The sequence below is a fragment of the Pavona decussata genome, unplaced genomic scaffold (assembly GCF_977016875.1).
Source record: "Pavona decussata unplaced genomic scaffold, jaPavDecu1.1 SCAFFOLD_219, whole genome shotgun sequence".
Taxonomy (NCBI): Eukaryota; Metazoa; Cnidaria; class Anthozoa; order Scleractinia; family Agariciidae; genus Pavona; species Pavona decussata.
The window spans coordinates 2,899,188-2,916,105 of record NW_028145624.1 but is presented as its reverse complement, the minus strand read 5'-3'; the positions used below and the strand labels follow the sequence as shown (position 1 = coordinate 2,916,105).

Below are 16,918 nucleotides of genomic sequence, written 5' to 3'. Positions count from 1 at the left end.
AATTGAAATTCGTGAATTCCTATAAATGGCCGCCGTGAAAAAAAGGCTTCGATGGTTGCGTGACTGCGAATCGGTTAGGGTTAGGGTTAGGGTTAGGGTTATGTGGGTGAATATATGTTAGCTTACCATGAATTACTTGCCCCGTATACATGTATGTTGTTCATCGGTCATGTGACCTTAGAAGCTATTTCTTTGCAAGCGTTAAGATTGACTAGCTGTATTGTAGTCCAGTTATCCAGCGAGGTGACATTGCAAGGCTCGGCGTCACTCACGGAAAGCTTAAAAGGTAACAGTTATAGCTTGCAGTGCGTAAATCGTACACTTTCAGTTTCTTTGTTTGAAATAGACCCCTTGTCCGTTTACTGTCGGAGCTGTTACACTTCCTCTTAATCACACGTAGTGCATACTGATGTGCTAATAGTAGCAAGATCACATCCCGCTGACTTTAATTCAGTGCTACTTCATGTTTCACATTTACTTAGGATATTGAATTCAACTATGCAAATTGTTCCCGTAAATACTGACTGAGTTTTGAAATTCATCGATCCCGACTATAGGTCTACCGGAGACCAAACTACTCTACAGTTTAATATCGGAAATTGAAGCCCTGTACGAGTCTACTTGTATGTACCTTAACACATAGACACTCCTGTGATCATTCCTTAGCAATTCAAATTGGTATGTAATTTTTCATCGATCATTATGCGTGCATTATACGTGTTGATTGTGGTGCGGGCAGATAAGATCGTTTAATAACTCGGTATTACATTTCAGTACCGTTCTCCCAATTGATACTGATCTCCGTAATTTCTCGATTTAGATACCAACGGGATCGATTTTTTAATAGCATAGAAACGGCTGTGGTTAGCTCAGTGCTGAGTACGGTGCGAGAAAAGTGTAAATCTCGGTGTGAACGTCATGCAATCGTCGCGCCGAACTCATTTCTTCCAAATTAGCATGAATTAAGTTCGACGTTAGCTTCAACTGTCGCATTGCCAAGTAATAAAGCACGATTAGCTTTGCGTGCTAAAGAGGTACTAAATCACTTAGCAGGGATTCAGAATTCAAACGTCATCCTTGAAACTGCTGCGGAAGCCAATGGGATGATGTAGTCATTTACAAAATTTATGCAATGTTTTAATGCGGTAATTTTAGTCCAGCACGACTGATTAAGTTCGACGTTTGTATCTGCTGTGTAGCTACAGTCAAGATTCAAACTTCAATTACGTTCAAAAGGGAGATAGCACGACGTTTGAACCGCGATATTACAGTGTCAATTTGTCCGCAAGTAGAGTCATTTAATTTGCGTTTGGGAGAGTTTATACGTCACGCAATCTAAGGTCTTTGCATACATGATTGAAGTTTGAGTAAAACAGAAATAAATTAAACTAATGAATAAATATTAAATAAATGAATGAATATTCGAAAACGATTAAAACAAACAAGAGGTGCATCGGATCAAAATGGGACGAAATTGAAGATGAAAAGCAGATGTCAAATATGTTCTGCCCGTGGTATTAACCCCCACCAGCCCCTCCCCACCTTCCAGGACGGTAGTCTTTAGCTCATCATGTGACGTTGCCGGGTGACGAAACTTTAACGCTGCTTTCTTTTAACAGAACAAGCCGCCATGTATAAGGAACCTGCTGTTCGTGTGCCCAGTGTGTCACGCTTAAAGGAAATAGCACAAGGCCTTAGACTAGACCTGGAGGAGGCTGAATTGCAAGAATGCCAAAGTATGTCACGAAACGTAGTAAATGACTGGTAACCAGTGAAATAGCTGGTAACCAAAGTTAACGCTTATTGTAAAATTTGAGCTTGCATCAGTGGAGCTTACTGCGAAGATAAAATGAGAGCGCGTGGTGGAGAAAAGCTGCTCATCAGACTAAGGACGTTTAATTCTGTTATGATTTCAGTCTTTCAAGGGAACCGCCACTCCGAGAACAAATGGACGGTAAATTGTTTGAAATAGTGTCTTAATTCAAGATTTTAGTCTAAAAAGTAGAAGTGACATTCAAGTGTGCTAAAAATTAAATATGATTTTCGTCTATTTTCGCTTTTAAATTTCCCGCGTGCCGCCATTTTAGATTTTATGACGTAAACGGTTGCCGCTATTGTTAGTAAGCAGAAGTTCTTTTGTGTGAAACAATAGAGCAACCGTGTTACGTGATGAAATCCAAGATGGCTGCGCCCGGGAAATTTAAAAGCGAAAAGAGGCGACAATCATGTTTAGTTTTTTTAAAGCACACTTGAAAGTTATTTCTACTTCTTAAACTAAAATTTAGAATTTAGACACTATTTTCAACAATTTACCGTCCAGTTGTTTTCAGAGTAGAGGTTCCTTTTAAAGAAAAAGTATGATAGCTCAAATTAATCGTTTGTTTCACGATTGTGTCATATAACTGTAGACCACGACGTTTCGGCCGCTATACTACTGGTCTTTATCAGGCGAAGTGGTCGACTGGCTGTGTATCATTTCAAACGACGATGACTCACACCTTTCATGACAAAACAGATTGATAAAACTCAATATGAACTATAGCAAGAACTGTGTCAATGAGAAAACCGCGAATTGTACTCGAGGCGAATTGAAGAGTGCGCCCTCAGTCTACTTCAACAAAGATCTCTCAGGACGGGAGCTAACCTCGATTACCAGCCGCTGTTCGGGTCGAGCTTAGACGGGAACCGACATTGAAATACAAGCGCGGATAACGTAATAAGGTTGCTCTGTTAGTATAAAGAAGCGAATCAGGTAATGGGGGCGTTTATTAAGAAAAACGCCTTGAAAGAGGGCTACGTATCAGAAAGGAGCACTCTTTGATTCCTTTTCACATTCTTTGTAGAGGCCATTGCGAAAACCCTCGGTGATACTTATCAACGATTGTATGAGTTACCAGAACCCAAGCTACCAGTGAAATATCCGCGGACAACAGGTTACAGGCCATCACCAGATGACAACCCTTACAATGCTTGGTAAGTTTTACAAAACAAACAAAGAAAGAAATCACCCAACCCTCTCCCCCCCCCCCCCCCCCCAAAAAAAATAATAATAAAAATTAATTTATTAATCAACTAAAATCAATTTTTGTTTAACGAGGATGACACTTAACATTCTATTAAGACTGACAAACCTATGGCTTTCGGGTTCCAGATCGAATTGGAATTTGGAAATGTTGGTTTTTAAGGAGAGGGGGAAACCGGAGAACCCGGAGAAAAGCCTTTCGGAGGAAGGACGAGAACCAACAATAAACAATCAATCAATAAAAAAGACTGAAAACAGAAAAACTACTCCAAAGTGGGACAAACGACCATTGGCAAAGAAAAGCGCGCGAATAAGACTACCAACGATGAAGTATTTCACGATTAGTAAAAGATGAGACGACTAACGTAGTGTGAAGGGGCGGTCGTGTAGGGGATAGCGCGTCCGACTTCTGATTGGATGGTCGGAGAATCTGAGAGTCGGTAGTTCGAGGCTAGGTTGGTCACTGCATTACTGTACTGTTCCTTAGTCAAGAAACTTTGCTCCACATTGTCTCTCTTCTCTTCGGTGACATATTGTTGGGCTAAGCCTGTGGTGGACCAGTATCCCATCCAGGGGAGGAGTAGCAATACTCCTTGTACAAGTCACTTTATGCTGGGTATCCTGTGAAGCACTAGCATCCCATCCAGGAAGGAGTAGCAATACTCCAAGTTGCTTCTTGCTGTACTTAGGCTCGAATGCGACTCAGTTACGTTCCTTAAAAAGACAAGGCGTAACCAATTCAACGGAAAACAAATTATCATGATTTCGAAGGGTGGTTCCCACTGTTTATTGTTGTTTCATTATATTGCTTTGCCTTGTTTTGTTTTGTTGTTTTAGTTTTGATTTTGGTAAAATGCATTTATTTATGAAGGGCCTGGCGCTGTGACATTAAAGGAGCTTCCAGCGGGAAATTGCTAGGAAAAACAATAGCCATAAAAGATAACACATGTGTAGCGGGCATACCTTTAATGAATGGTTCCCGGTTATTGGAGGGCTTTGTCCCGGATGTTGACGCTACTGTAGTGTCCCGGATATTGGACGCTGGTGGATGCATAGTCGGCAAGACCGTTTGTGAAAACTTGTGTTTCGATGGTGGAAGTTTTACCTCAGCGACAGGACCCGTGTTAAATCCGCACAATGCAAAAAGGATGGCTGGAGGCTCATCATCAGGATCTGCTGCCCTGGTAAGAAAATCGCTTAGGCATGTTCTTTAAAATAGGAAACCCCATGCTTTGTTTCAACACTTTCTTCATTAGTAATAAAATGAAAGTAAAGAAAGTACAAAGCAAGACTAGTTTAGACTACAAGGACTTCCTTATTTTTGTTAGGGAAAGTAAATATACCTGCCAACTTTTTTAAAATTATTGGTGCGACATTTTCCCCTGAGAGTGCCAGGATTTTTCGTAGGGCTCCGATGATATCCGAAGATGTCCAAAGACTTCCGAAGATGTTCCGAAGACTTCCGTTTAGCCAGTACATCGATCGATGCGAGCGACCGTACCACGTAAGCAAACGTGAAAATTGCTTCCCTCCCAAAGGAGGATATTACTATCTTCCCGGCATGCACCGCGTAGCAACTATATTATCAAACGGCTGGCCCCACGTGAATTTCATTTTTCAATGGACGCCGTCGAGATAGTAACGCGGCAACTCGAGGTTTTCGAGAAATCGAGTGTCATTTACTTGAATTGCGTGGATTTAGCCGTCGATATCAGGCAGTCTTCGGAAATGCTGCATTTATAGAGTATAAGATGCTTCTCGGGCACGTGAACTTTCCAGATGAGTTGAACACGCCGCAAACAGTGAGTCAGTGACAGTTTGAAAACGCTCGATCGACCGCTTGAAGCACGTTTCGTGTTTTTCTCGGCGACCTCTTCAGATGTTGACTTGAGGGTTATGGCTCCTACAATAAAACGAAATACATGAAGCGAAAACATGTAAAGAAAATCTCGAATACTAGGAGCTTGGAACATGAGTCCACAGCAATAAATACAGGTCGAATCATGACACAAATCGCGCCAAAAATCCCTCACATTCAACTTCAAAATTTTTGTTGAAAACGTGGAGTCAATAGGAGTCAATCAGTTCCCAGTGAAACTTTGAAATATAAAAGCTAATCTTTGAATATTATAATCCTATTGACTCGTCGTTTAAGTTCCGAAATAACGCATTCAAAATAGGTCATGCATATTCAATAACAACAGTCATGGTTGACAAGCCACGAACAATACGCAAAGTATTGCTGTTTTGAAGAATATCTCTCTCTGAAAAATATTCCTTTCCCTTATTTGAATGTAAATGAAATAAATAAAGATAAATTACTCACCATGGATCATTTGTGATACGAAGAAATCCAGCTCAAACTTGGCCTCAAACACGCACATTCCTCTCACTGACCGGAAGCCATTTTACCGAAATTGGCGCAAAGTACGATGGGAAGATAGTAATATCCTCCTTTTTCCCTCCCAGTATTGCGTCTCCACGCGGGAAGCAATTTCCGCGCGCTTTCGCGAGATTCACTCGCTCTACTATTCCAAAGAAAAATAGAGGACTACTCGTAGTCTAAATTAGTCTTGCTTCGTAGTTTCCTTGCTTTCATTTTATTACTAATCATCAGTGTAACATTTTTGTTCGTTTATAATAAATTTCTTGGTATCTTTGCATGTATCTGTGTACTGTAATATCTCTACGTCTACAATTAAAGTTAAGGGAAATCGAAAACAAAACTTGACATTTTCATTTCCTTTAGTAGCTATGAACATTAATATTGTTTCTAAATATATACCTATGTCTGCCTGTAAATAATTATATGTTTTAACGCATATATAATCTTGATTTGTATTCTTATGTTCTTGTTTGTTTTGGTTTTTTTGTTTGTTTGTTGTTTCTTTCGTGGTTGATTTTCCCGGTAAATGGATGGGTGGGTTATTATAATAATGTTTTTAGGGAGCTCAAGATCATAATTATAATCACAATCATTCAGAGCTTAATAAAAAGTGAATATTCCGGTCAGATGTGAAGATGCCAGTCCCCGATCCCTTCCCCTACCTTCGAATTTTCTCAGTCAATTGAAGGCGAGTACCATGTAGAGGGTAATTGGCCTCACAAACTTCGGCCTCTAAACTTGTACGTCATACATGCCAAAGTGGTAAGCGAAGTAGGAACTGGTTCAGCCACCAGGGGATGGGGGAGGGGGGGGGGGGGTTAATTTATGTCATTAACTCGTAGGTAACAATCCCCTAACAATGTTTCTGACAGGTTGCCGGTGGTCACGTGGATATGGCCTTAGGAGGTGATCAAGGGGGATCTATTAGGATGCCTGCCGCCGCCTGTGGTATTGTGGGATTAAAACCTACATATGGGTTAGTACCGTATACGGGTATCATGCCAATGGAACTTACTATTGATCACACTGGACCAATGGCTAAAACAGTCTATGACACAGCCTTGATGCTAGAGGTATGGTACCTTCTAAGTTATTAATTATCACATGCCAGTTGCAAATGCTTTACTACATGTATAACGGCAAAGGAGATCTCATTTTTTTTTTCAGTTGTTTGTTTCGCACCGAGGCATACTTAATTTTTTTTCCAGTCACTTTACAAAACTTTTGATCCGTGTCGTTGCACGTTACATTTATACTGCTTGTGTCATTGCCATACCTTTAATTACCGTGACATTATCGACGCGGGGGGGGGGGGGGGGGGAGAGGCGGAATCCTCCCCTCCCCGGACCCCAGAAGACGAGAAAAGCCATGTATAGATAGGGTTAGGTTACATTTGAAAGCTGTAATCGTCAAAAAGAACAGCAAAGTTTATTTACTGGATCACATTGCTTGGTTATAATACCAATACTAATACCTAGTGCCAATCCTAAATTACTCGGATACGTTTTGATTTGACAACATAGTTTCCCTTGCGTTTTCATGCTCCGTCCTTGAATTGGTTTCCTGTGTGCAATCTTTTGAAATCGCATTCGTTTGAGAGTGTATTCCATTGAACAGGAAAATCTCAAACTTTGAAAACTCATCCCTGAGATCAGGGCCGCAATATCAAGAAACCGCTCCAAAACCTCAGATCACAAAAAGATCTGCAAAATTCTCAGCTTCCTTAGCTTAATAGAAATGAGCTTCAGTACGAATAATTTGGCCACCTTCAAGACACTAAATACTCCGTTTCTTTGTTTAGGTTTTAGCAGGACGAGACGGAGACTTGGACCCAAGACAGCCGAGTGACTTGTGTGTCCCTGAATCTTACACATCAAAGGTGCTCTAAACATTACATTTTTTTCACTTATGATATCAACCGCTTAATTCCCTTTAAGCTTAGATAAATAAGGCCGAATCCTCAACTCATTCATCTCATTCCAAGTACATGCTATTCCGCAAAGAACGCATTCCGTCTTTCACTCTCCCCAGTTTAAAGAAACAGAAACAGATTCTCAACCCCTGATTTGTTTTAAAGTTATTAATAATTTTTTATTTTCTACTATTATGAGACCCTCATTTTAAAATGCAGGGCCATTGCTGACATTCCTGACATTATTATAATTCCTTTGGAAGCAAGGCACAACTGAAGATATTGGGTTTGTGACATTCATCCATCCATCCGTCCGTCCGTCCGTCCGTCCGTCCGTCCGTCCGTCCGTCCGTTCGTTCGTTCGTTCGTTCGTTCGTTCGTTCGTTCGTTCGTTCGTTCGTTCGTTCATTCATTCATTCATTCATTCATTCATCCGTCCCTCGCGTCCGTCCATCCATCCATCCATCCATCCACTCTCCCTTCCCTCCCTGCCTCCCTTCCTTCCTTCAATCATCCATAAATCCCCCCATTTTTGTACCTCATCCCATTTACAAATGAAAATATCTACCAGTTAACAGGTGATATATCGCATTTGAAAATTGGTGTATTGAAGGAAGGTTTTGGACTTCCCAGCTCAGAAGCTGATGTGGATATGCTTGTAAGAAACGCCGCGTACAACTTGGGACGTCACACAAAAGCAACGGTAGAAGAAGTGTCTGTGAAAATGCACTTGGATGGTAATTGAGTCCTGCATGTCTAAGCAATATGCATTATTTATAACGTTAATATTTAATTAATATATGCTTAAAAAAGAAATCTATGCGGTTTTCATGCAGTATGAGCCAAGTTTAATTATACAATAACTGTTCAAATTCTATTGTCTACAAGAATACAGACAATAAAAATGACGTCAGATGTAACGTGCGCGCTTTCTGAACGAAAAAAAAAAAGCCAATTCCGCTTGTACTTTTTCCATGTTATTGTAAAAAACAAGTCGACGGCAGTCTTCTATGGTCTATATTCTTATAGACCATAAAATGACGCCATAAAATGTCCAAAACTTGGCAGTGAAACCACTCGCCTGCGGCTCGTGGTTCCACTTGAGTTTTGAACATTTTTTGACGTCATTTTATGGTCTACAAGAGTATAGACCATAAAAAACTGCCGTCGATTTGTTAATCAGAAGCTAAGAGCAAATATTCATGAGAGTTACGATGTTTCCAACATTATCAAAACGGAAAGACACTATAAGAAGGAAGTGTGAAAGGCTTGTGAAGTGTCTTTTTCATTGTATTTTGTCTTTCCGTCAAACTAATGATCAGTTGAACGTATCGAGGCGTCGACTAGAATTAGCTTTTAGCTTTTTTGTTCACTGTATTTCAACAAACTGTTAACCGCCTGTGCTGGGAGTGTAAAATAAGTCTCAGAACAAGTGACTATTTTCACGGGGGTAGATTTCGTTAATTATTCCGAAGATTTTTCAAACTCGGCCGAACCCTATATATTAGCTTCGAAAGTTCAATATCTGCTGAAATGTGTATTACTAACATTAGTTATCAGCAAACAGGAATAGTTGTTTTTATACGTTTGAGGATCCCTAATGCAAGTTGAGTTACACCCGAGAGAAACCGTGGGCTTTCCTATAGAAATCGATTATTGTTTCCTGCCCATACTTATGGAAACAACTAATCTTGGTCACTTACAACGAATGAATCTATTCGGTATATTTTAGGGAAAAAAAGCATGTACATCTCCCTTTGTTTACTCGTGTTTCTAGGTAGGAGAATTCTCAGGGGGATTGCCCTTGAAGGAGGGACAAGAACGATGTTTGAAGGAGCGGGTGTGTATCACGTGGGTCACTTGTTTATTACATGTTTAGTGAGCACGTTAAAATGACTTGCAAGAGTGCGTTTTATCGCATTCACAGTATCGCTAAAATTAGGCGATATTTATCTCAAGACACTACCAAGACGATCGTTCATGCCTACATAACTTCTCGTTTAGATTACTGTAATGCCCTATATTCCCTATATTACGGTCTCCCGAAGTATCTGATTAATACACTTCAACTTGTACAGAATTCTGCAGCTCGCCTTGTTACCGCGTGAAGAAAGCATAAGCATACTACGCGTTTACATTGGCTCCCTGTGCGCTTCAGAATTTGAGTATAATAGTGACATTTGTTAAGAATAAAGCATCAGCACAATAGTGTGAAACATTGAGCATAATATATAGTGACATTTGTTAAGCATAAAGAATTAGCATAATAGTGTGAAACATTGAGCAGCGTGGACAATCCTACCCATCGCATTATCGGGACATTTTATCTGTGTCTGAGAAATATTATTGACCAAAAATAGAGCAACTATTATACACGTACGACGAGGTAAAGAAAACATAGGATAAGTGGTTTCAATAAATATCTTGTACAAAACATCTTTATGACCTACAAATTTTAAATTTACCATAATTTTTCAATACGTAAATGCATCAATATTCCTGGGTTTTAAACAACCATGGGAAAGAAAGGATTCAAAGGAATGGACAATTAAAAAATATTTCGAATTCTTGACATAAGAAATTGAAACCTGTGCTACGAACACAAACGATTTCAAGGCCACGTTGGTCAAAATATGCATCAAAGACGTAAAACTACGTGTTATTTAATACTGCAAAAAGTTTTTTCACGAGGGACAAAATTTATAGTTATAAGCTTATCAACATTTCGTGGTCGTGATTGTTTTCGTTTACAAACTGCTCTCAAACTCTGTCAGGTAAACATGTGTTATCTACAAACTAAATTCAACACAACAATTGGAAGAAAACGAGTGTTTGAAGCTGTGTACATAAAACAAAAATGAAACTAATATTTGTTTCCGTTTACTTACCGTAAATCTAGCTCAAAAGCTTATCATTACAATGCTTCAGTCCTCTTTTACGGCTCTTATAAACCGAACCACAAACGCAGTCTCGCCTACTGTCGAATAAGCTGTTCACAACTTTCCACAGGAGACGAATGAAAAAAATTGGAGAGCAAAACAATTTGGCAAAAAGCTTTCCCCCAAGAAACGAGGAAAGTGAGATGACGCGACTACTACTGCATGTACGCTGTCGGGTACGCTAGCCTCTCTCCAGGCTCTCGCACGGCTCTACCTTTCCTCGCTCGTTTCCAGGTAGACTTTCCGAAAGCCATTGCCATATATCATTTTCACTTGTCACTCTATATGTTAATTTGGTTTTGGTTGCCTCGTTCGCGCCAAATTTACCGGTGGATTTTTCTACCGGGGACGTCAAGGAATATTTGCTAATGAACAAACACGTCTTTTCGTTACGTCATAGTCTAGCGCGCGATCAATGTCCTTACTGGGGGAAGCAGACGAAAACGTGACTCGCCGTTAGACCTTTCCCGATTGCACTGGTAAAATCCTCAAAAAGTGCTGGCAAAAATGGCTAAAAAGTGTTCAAAATCTCAAAATAGTGCTCAAAAAGTGCTAAAAGTTGTGAACAGTTACCTAAGCTTTGCGTAAATATGTCAATTTTTACTGAAATAATTGACCTTACAATTTATTTATATTCGACTGGTTGTTACGAAAGGTTGATAGAATATAGAACAATATTTTTCAAGTTACTTCACATGGAACGACGAACGTTCTCACGCTCAGTAAGGAACTAAGGATACGTCCACGTGCCTTTTAATGACAACAGTCTTTTATTCTTAACAACATCATTAGTTATTCAAATTTATGACCTGAAACTCGATTCTCGTTGTGAACGACACAGTTTTTTCCTTTAAAATGTTTTAGAAGACATGCGTTGCTCAAAATTTGCTCGAAATGTGAAATATTGCTCAAATGACGCCCAAAGTGCGAAAAAGTTCCTAAGGGTGGCCAAAATGCACTTGAAAATGGTGCTCCAAACTCAAAAAAAGTGCTCAAAAGGTGCTCAGCGCAATCGGGAAAGGCCTACTCGCCGTTTTGCTGGCTTGTAAACAGTCGACGATGAATGACGTTCAGAAACACCACCCAGATTTCTTTGCCGTTTAGTCGCCATTTCTCCGCGCTCTTTCATTAGGCTGAATGTAGTTTTACAAAACCCTCGAAAACTTCTGAGCGTCCTGGTCGCGTGACCGATGACGTTACCATGGTAACAATGCTTTGACAGATACTTCTAATAAACATCTGCATGCAAATTTATGTTGCAATGCACCTCAAACTCATGGAGATATGTCTCTCGACCTAGTCCGCAGATTTACGGTGTTTCTGTCTTGTGCTTAGTTTAATTTTAAGATGCAAGAACATTAATGGCTATTTCAATATACTTCACACCAATCTCTTTCTGAGTACATTGAATATTTTCGAATTATTGATGGGTGTTCATTTTCGTAATGAGTTTAAACGAGTTTTGGGTGTGGTCACGTGACTGATTACGTCATCACATCAAATTTGATATGAGTGATATTTGATGGCAAGGGTTATCCCCATGTGTGGCATCCTCCTTGGCTTCAAATCGTCAAAGTCATTAAGCATTTGCGATTTTTTATGTGCAAAGAATTCTGGGAAGGTTCTTATTATACAGTCAAACCTGCCTTTGCGACCACCTCTCGTAAGCAACCACCTCTCATTAGCGATCACTTCTCCAAAATACCAAAAGTTTTCGAGTCAAATCACTATAGACGAAACCTCTCGTAGGCGACTACCTCTCGTAAGCGACCACTTTTAGAGATGATTGTTTGTAATTTTCAATTGTTTTCAACCTCCCGTAGGCGACCACTTCACACACAATCTGCTGTATCTCTCACGGGCGGAAATCGAAAAATGTGTCGCTCTAACATATTGGCTGCATCATTACAGCAGACGCCGTAAATCTCACAGTCGGGGCTACCGAAAGTGTTTCCCAATATAGCCTAGCATTGAAACAATTGATAAAATACATATGCACTATTATACTTCGCACTGAAATGAACTTTAATCAGATCAAATCTCTTTTAGGAGAAAACTCTCTTATCTTTTATCGTTCTTATCTTTTTGCTTATGTTCCGTTCCCTGAAAAATTTAGACGGCGCCACCTGGAGTAATAAGTAATTTGTAATTCTGTATTAAGTAATTTGCGAGATACAAACAAAAATCACCCATGGACCCTCAGATTTTTTGCCTAGAATAATTTTGGACCAGTCTTAATATACTTGTAGCTAAGAAACGTTGTAACTATGGGTTTCGATAAGAACTGGCAAAAGACTTAGGTCTCCGCGATTGCCTTTTGTAAATTACCCGAAATTTAGACCCCCTGTGGTCTGACCTCTGGGACTGGTTCGACTGTAATTCTTCTTCTTCTTCTTCTTCTTCTTCTTCTTCTTCTTCTTCTTCTTCTTCTTCTTCTTCTTCTTCTTCTTCTTCTTCTTCTTCTTCTTCTTCTTCTTCTTCTTCTTCTTCTATGCAAAATTAATTAAAGAGTAATAAAATGACAGTGCTTCTAGACAGAACGGATTTATGTGGATTACATATAAGTGTCTTCTACAAAAAAACTGTTTTTAGCAGAAGCAGTAGTAATAGTAGTAGTAGCAGTAGCAGTGGCAGTAGCAGTAGCAGTAGCAGTAGCAGTAGTAGCAGTAGCAGTAGCAGTAGCAGTAGCAGTAGCAGTAGCAGTAGCAGTAGCAGTAGTAGTAGTAGTAGTAGTAGTAGTAGTAGTAGTAGTAGTAGTAGTAGTAGTAGTAGTAGTAGTGCTTCTCTGCAAATTAGTGCTTCTCTGCAAATTAATGAAGCAACCAATCAGTCAATCACTATACACTAAGGAGGTCTAAGGACATTTGTATTGCTATAAATGAGCAGATGCCTTAGAAAACAAGTAGTTTATTTCAACAGCTTTTAGGGCTTAAGATTGGTTGATTTCGATCCATTTTGGTTTTTATTTTCGATTCACAAGGTAGGAGTACCTTTGTTGTTATTGTTGTTTATAAAAACAAACTGTTAGCGAAGGAAACTGAAAGGTAGTAAACACATTTTTAAAGGGCTGTGAAAAGGCATTTGCAGCGTCAGAGTTTAAGACTGATTGCTGCAGATTAATTTGGTTTAATTATTTATTTTTTGGCAAACTGTTTTGTAACTTCCAAAAATGCTGAGCCCCCCCCCCCCCCTCCCCCCCTCGCCCCTCCCCCTGCTACGGGCTTGAGTGGTAGTAGCAGTAGCGCAGTAGTAGCAGCAGCAGCAGCAGCAGCAGCAGCAGCAGCAGCAGCAGCAGCAGCAGCAGCAGCAGCAGTAGTAGTAGTAGTAGTAGTAGTAGTAGTAGTAGTAGTAGTAGTAGTGCTTCTCTGCAAATTAATGAAGCAATCAATCAGTCAATCACTAAAAATAAACACATTTTTTTCTTGTAGGTTTTGGCACAGGCGCTAGGATGTATTACGATACATCTCTACAAGAGGCGTTCGCACGAAGTCTGAGGACACACTCTAAAGATTTACCAGATACGTGCAAGACAACGTTCTTGCTTGGTCGCTATCTTCAGACAGATTACAATGGGATTTTCTACAGCAAGGCACAGAATTTACGACGGACGCTTAGTAAGGCTTATGACGAAGCCCTTGAAGATTGTGACGTGTTGTTGATGCCAACTATTCCTAAGAAGGCACCTACTTTCCCGTCACCAAATGCATCTCTGGAAGGTAGGGTTATCAAACACAACTCCTTCAACATCTTTAATCGATTTAATTGCTCGGCGAGCTTTGATTTCTACCTTTTTTTTCCTTTGCCTCTCCGTTATCCAAAGTGATAAAACTTTTTTCTTTGGTAAAATGCCACACAAGTGTTTCGTCACACTGGAAATCCTTTCGTTTTTAAGGGATGAAATGACGTTTAAAAAGCCAACACCAGGTCAGCCGTCGACGTCTTATCTGTTTCTGTTTGACGGTCATCGATCCAGTTCTGCATGAGAATTCCAATTTGGCTCTTTTGATTAGTGCTGTTCCCTTACTTTTACTGGCTTGTTAGATTCTCATAAAAAAAAAACCCATGGACTGTTCGCTGTCGGTTACTTAAGACAATGGGGTCAGAGGTCCGAGCTACGCCTAGGTTAGCCAGTAGCTAGAAATCTTTACTTTTTACCGGCTAATTGTCAAATTAAGTGCTGGGCATCGTTTTAATGCGATTACTAAACCATTATTTTTAGAATATCTGGAAAAGGCGTTTGAAAGTAGTCCAAACACAAGCCCGTTTAACGCAACTGGCCACCCGGCTCTGTCAATCAACGCAGGCTTCAGTGATGGCTTACCAGTTGGTATGATGATTGTGGGAAGGAAATTTGAAGACGCCACTGTGCTAAATGTCGCCCACGCTTATGAGAAGATTAGAGATGCCAAAGGATAAAAAACTGTGTTTAAATTACATCCTAATCATTGCATAGTGTCTAGAACTGGTAGCGGACCCCAAGAAAAGGGCAACGAAAGTGGCTTTAAACAGGAAGTTCCGGTATAAAAGGGGCCTGGCCAGGCCATTCTCACCATCAGTTGTCAATCAACCATCGGAGCGTAAACAACTGGCAAACAACATGTGCCTTTTTCTTTTGCTTTTGCCGATAAAATTGGCTTAGATTTCAGAATAACCTTGTTAAACAAGTTAGAACTTGATATCTTAAATTGCTGTGGTGATATTATAAAATTAAAAATCAATCAAGATCGTAGTCTGAAATGTCAGCCATCTCCTCTCGCCCCCTGTGGGTTAGGGGGAGGAGACGGCTGACATTTCTGACTATCAAGATCGAGAACCCCTCCTATTCGACAAGATTTCGTCTTAGACAGGCTGAGCAGGGTGCGCAGGGTTTTTCGTGCAGCCTGCATAATAGGCGCTTATTTAGCCAAGCGCGAAGCGCCAGTCGATATCAACATTATGTACAAACTCATCGCTAATTTATTACACCCAAGTTTGTTGGTCACGTGACCAGCTGATGCTAGGGTCTTTTCCCGCCCCTCCCCAATTTACAATGGAAAATCTCTGGGAACGAGATTGTTTGGCCAGCAGTCTCTAGGAAAGATTCTGAAGAGCTGAGGGTGTGCCAGAGTGGATTCGTTGGTTCCTTTGATGCAGCAGCATCCGAATGATCTAAGATCACAAATCCATTTACGGATTCTCCCAAAAAAACGCACCCTGAAATTCTAGTACCGCAGGATTTCTGCGGTGAAACGATGAAAGTCGTTACGGGGCAGCCAATCAAAAACTTGTATTTTTTCGAATTCCCCAGAACTCTCCCAGTTACCAGCTGTCGGTCAAAGAGCCTGAGGAATGTGGGTACGAGATTGCGCTCCCCCCGAAGACGTAAGTCCCTTCCAGGGTTACCGCGGCATTTGGCACTGGACTGGAAAAAAAAAGAGTTTGTGTTCACGCAGTATTTAACAACTATCCTAATGAAGAGAACAAGACTTTTAAATTTTAAAGACATGTTTCGGCAACTCCTGTGCCATCGTCAGTTTACGGATGGAATTTCATTGATGAACAATGTATAGCAGAAAATTAGAATAACCATGGCATGATACAACAACAAGAGAGGATGAAGGTAAGAGAGGTAATCCCCCATATAGGCCCTATTCCCATCGTAATCCCTCTGAAGTTATTTTTAGATCTCCCGCGAGATCCAGTGCCCCAAGAGGATTAGGTGATAGCCAATCATATATCCTGAATTTTACCCACGTTGACAGCTGGGCCGATACCCACGCAATGCTACGCGTCTTTCGCGAATTGATCTAAAAACAAAATGGCGGAACATGCGTACAGAAAGCGTTGCCTGCATATGTTTTGTGGACGAATGCGAGTTTAAAGTGGTTTTATTTCGACAACGCAGATTGGAAAAGAATCGCTCCGGCATGATTTGTTTTAGAGCGCAGCTGTGCGGAAATGATGCAAGAATATTACAATGCAATTAGCTGGCGAAAATTGAAAGCCGTGATTGAACAGACAAATAAATACATCTCAACCCAGGCACGAATTTCGATATTTTTATCGCAGTAAGTACAAAATCCCTACAGTCATTGAAATCTACGTTTTATTTACTTTCTAATCACGTATGTAGTTAAGAGATTCGTTGGAAGAAACTCGATAACAAATCTTTTTTTCATGCAAGACTATTACATTTAGCTATCAAAACATTGAAAGCGGCGATTGAACAGACGAGTATAAACATCACAACCTCCAGCAAGAATTTTGATATTTTTATCTCAGTGAGTTCAAAATCCCTTTAGTCATTGAAATCTACATTCCATTAGCTTTCTAATTACGCATGTAGTTAAGAGATTCGTTTGAAGAAACTCGAGAAAGAAATCTTTTTTCAGGCAAGAGTGTTACATTTTAATAGCTGTCGAGACATTGAAAGCCGCGATTGAACAGACGAGTATAAACATCACAACCTCCGGCAAGAATTTTAATATTTTTATCGCAGTGAGTACAAAATTCCTTCAGTCATTGAATTCTACGTTCTATTTACTTTTAAATCACGTATGTAGTTAAGAGATTTGTTGGAAGAAACGCGAGAAATAAATCTTTTTTCATGCGAGAGTGTTACATTTAGTTGTCAAAACCGCGATTGAACAGACGAGTATAAACATCACATCCTCGGCACG

General features: G+C 40.1%; 2 protein-coding genes and 1 long non-coding RNA gene across 3 annotated transcripts in view; 2 read left to right on the top strand and 1 right to left on the bottom strand.

Annotated features, from left to right (window-relative positions):
• LOC146459521 (uncharacterized) overlaps positions 1-16,918 on the top strand; it is a 181,777-nt gene that overhangs the window by 85,272 nt on the left and 79,587 nt on the right. The gene's annotated exons all lie outside the window — the stretch shown is intronic.
• Positions 152-14,935, top strand: LOC146459532 (uncharacterized). The gene is made up of 10 exons (XM_085089429.1): positions 152-286; positions 1,620-1,736; positions 2,844-2,973; positions 3,894-4,206; positions 6,281-6,481; positions 7,210-7,287; positions 7,892-8,057; positions 9,098-9,160; positions 13,688-13,975; positions 14,479-14,935. Exons 1-10 carry the CDS (start codon positions 154-156, stop codon positions 14,673-14,675), a joined length of 1,686 nt encoding a protein of 561 aa, XP_084945555.1. The 5' UTR covers positions 152-153; the 3' UTR covers positions 14,676-14,935.
• Positions 4,560-5,437, bottom strand: LOC146459533 (uncharacterized). The gene is made up of 2 exons (XR_014857945.1): positions 5,349-5,437; positions 4,560-4,925 (listed from the first exon to the last, which is right to left on the bottom strand). It is a non-coding gene; the product is annotated as an uncharacterized LOC146459533 (long non-coding RNA).

Excerpts from the sequence above, each read along its gene's own strand:
- LOC146459532 (XM_085089429.1), top strand. The coding sequence starts at position 154 with ATGTTGTTCATCGGTCATGTGACCTTAGAAGCTATTTCTTTGCAAGCG. Across the intron at positions 287-1,619 it reads ACTCACGGAAAGCTTAAAAG|AACAAGCCGCCATGTATAAG; the intron begins GTAACAGTTATA and ends TTCTTTTAACAG. Across the intron at positions 6,482-7,209 it reads ACACAGCCTTGATGCTAGAG|GTTTTAGCAGGACGAGACGG; the intron begins GTATGGTACCTT and ends TTCTTTGTTTAG.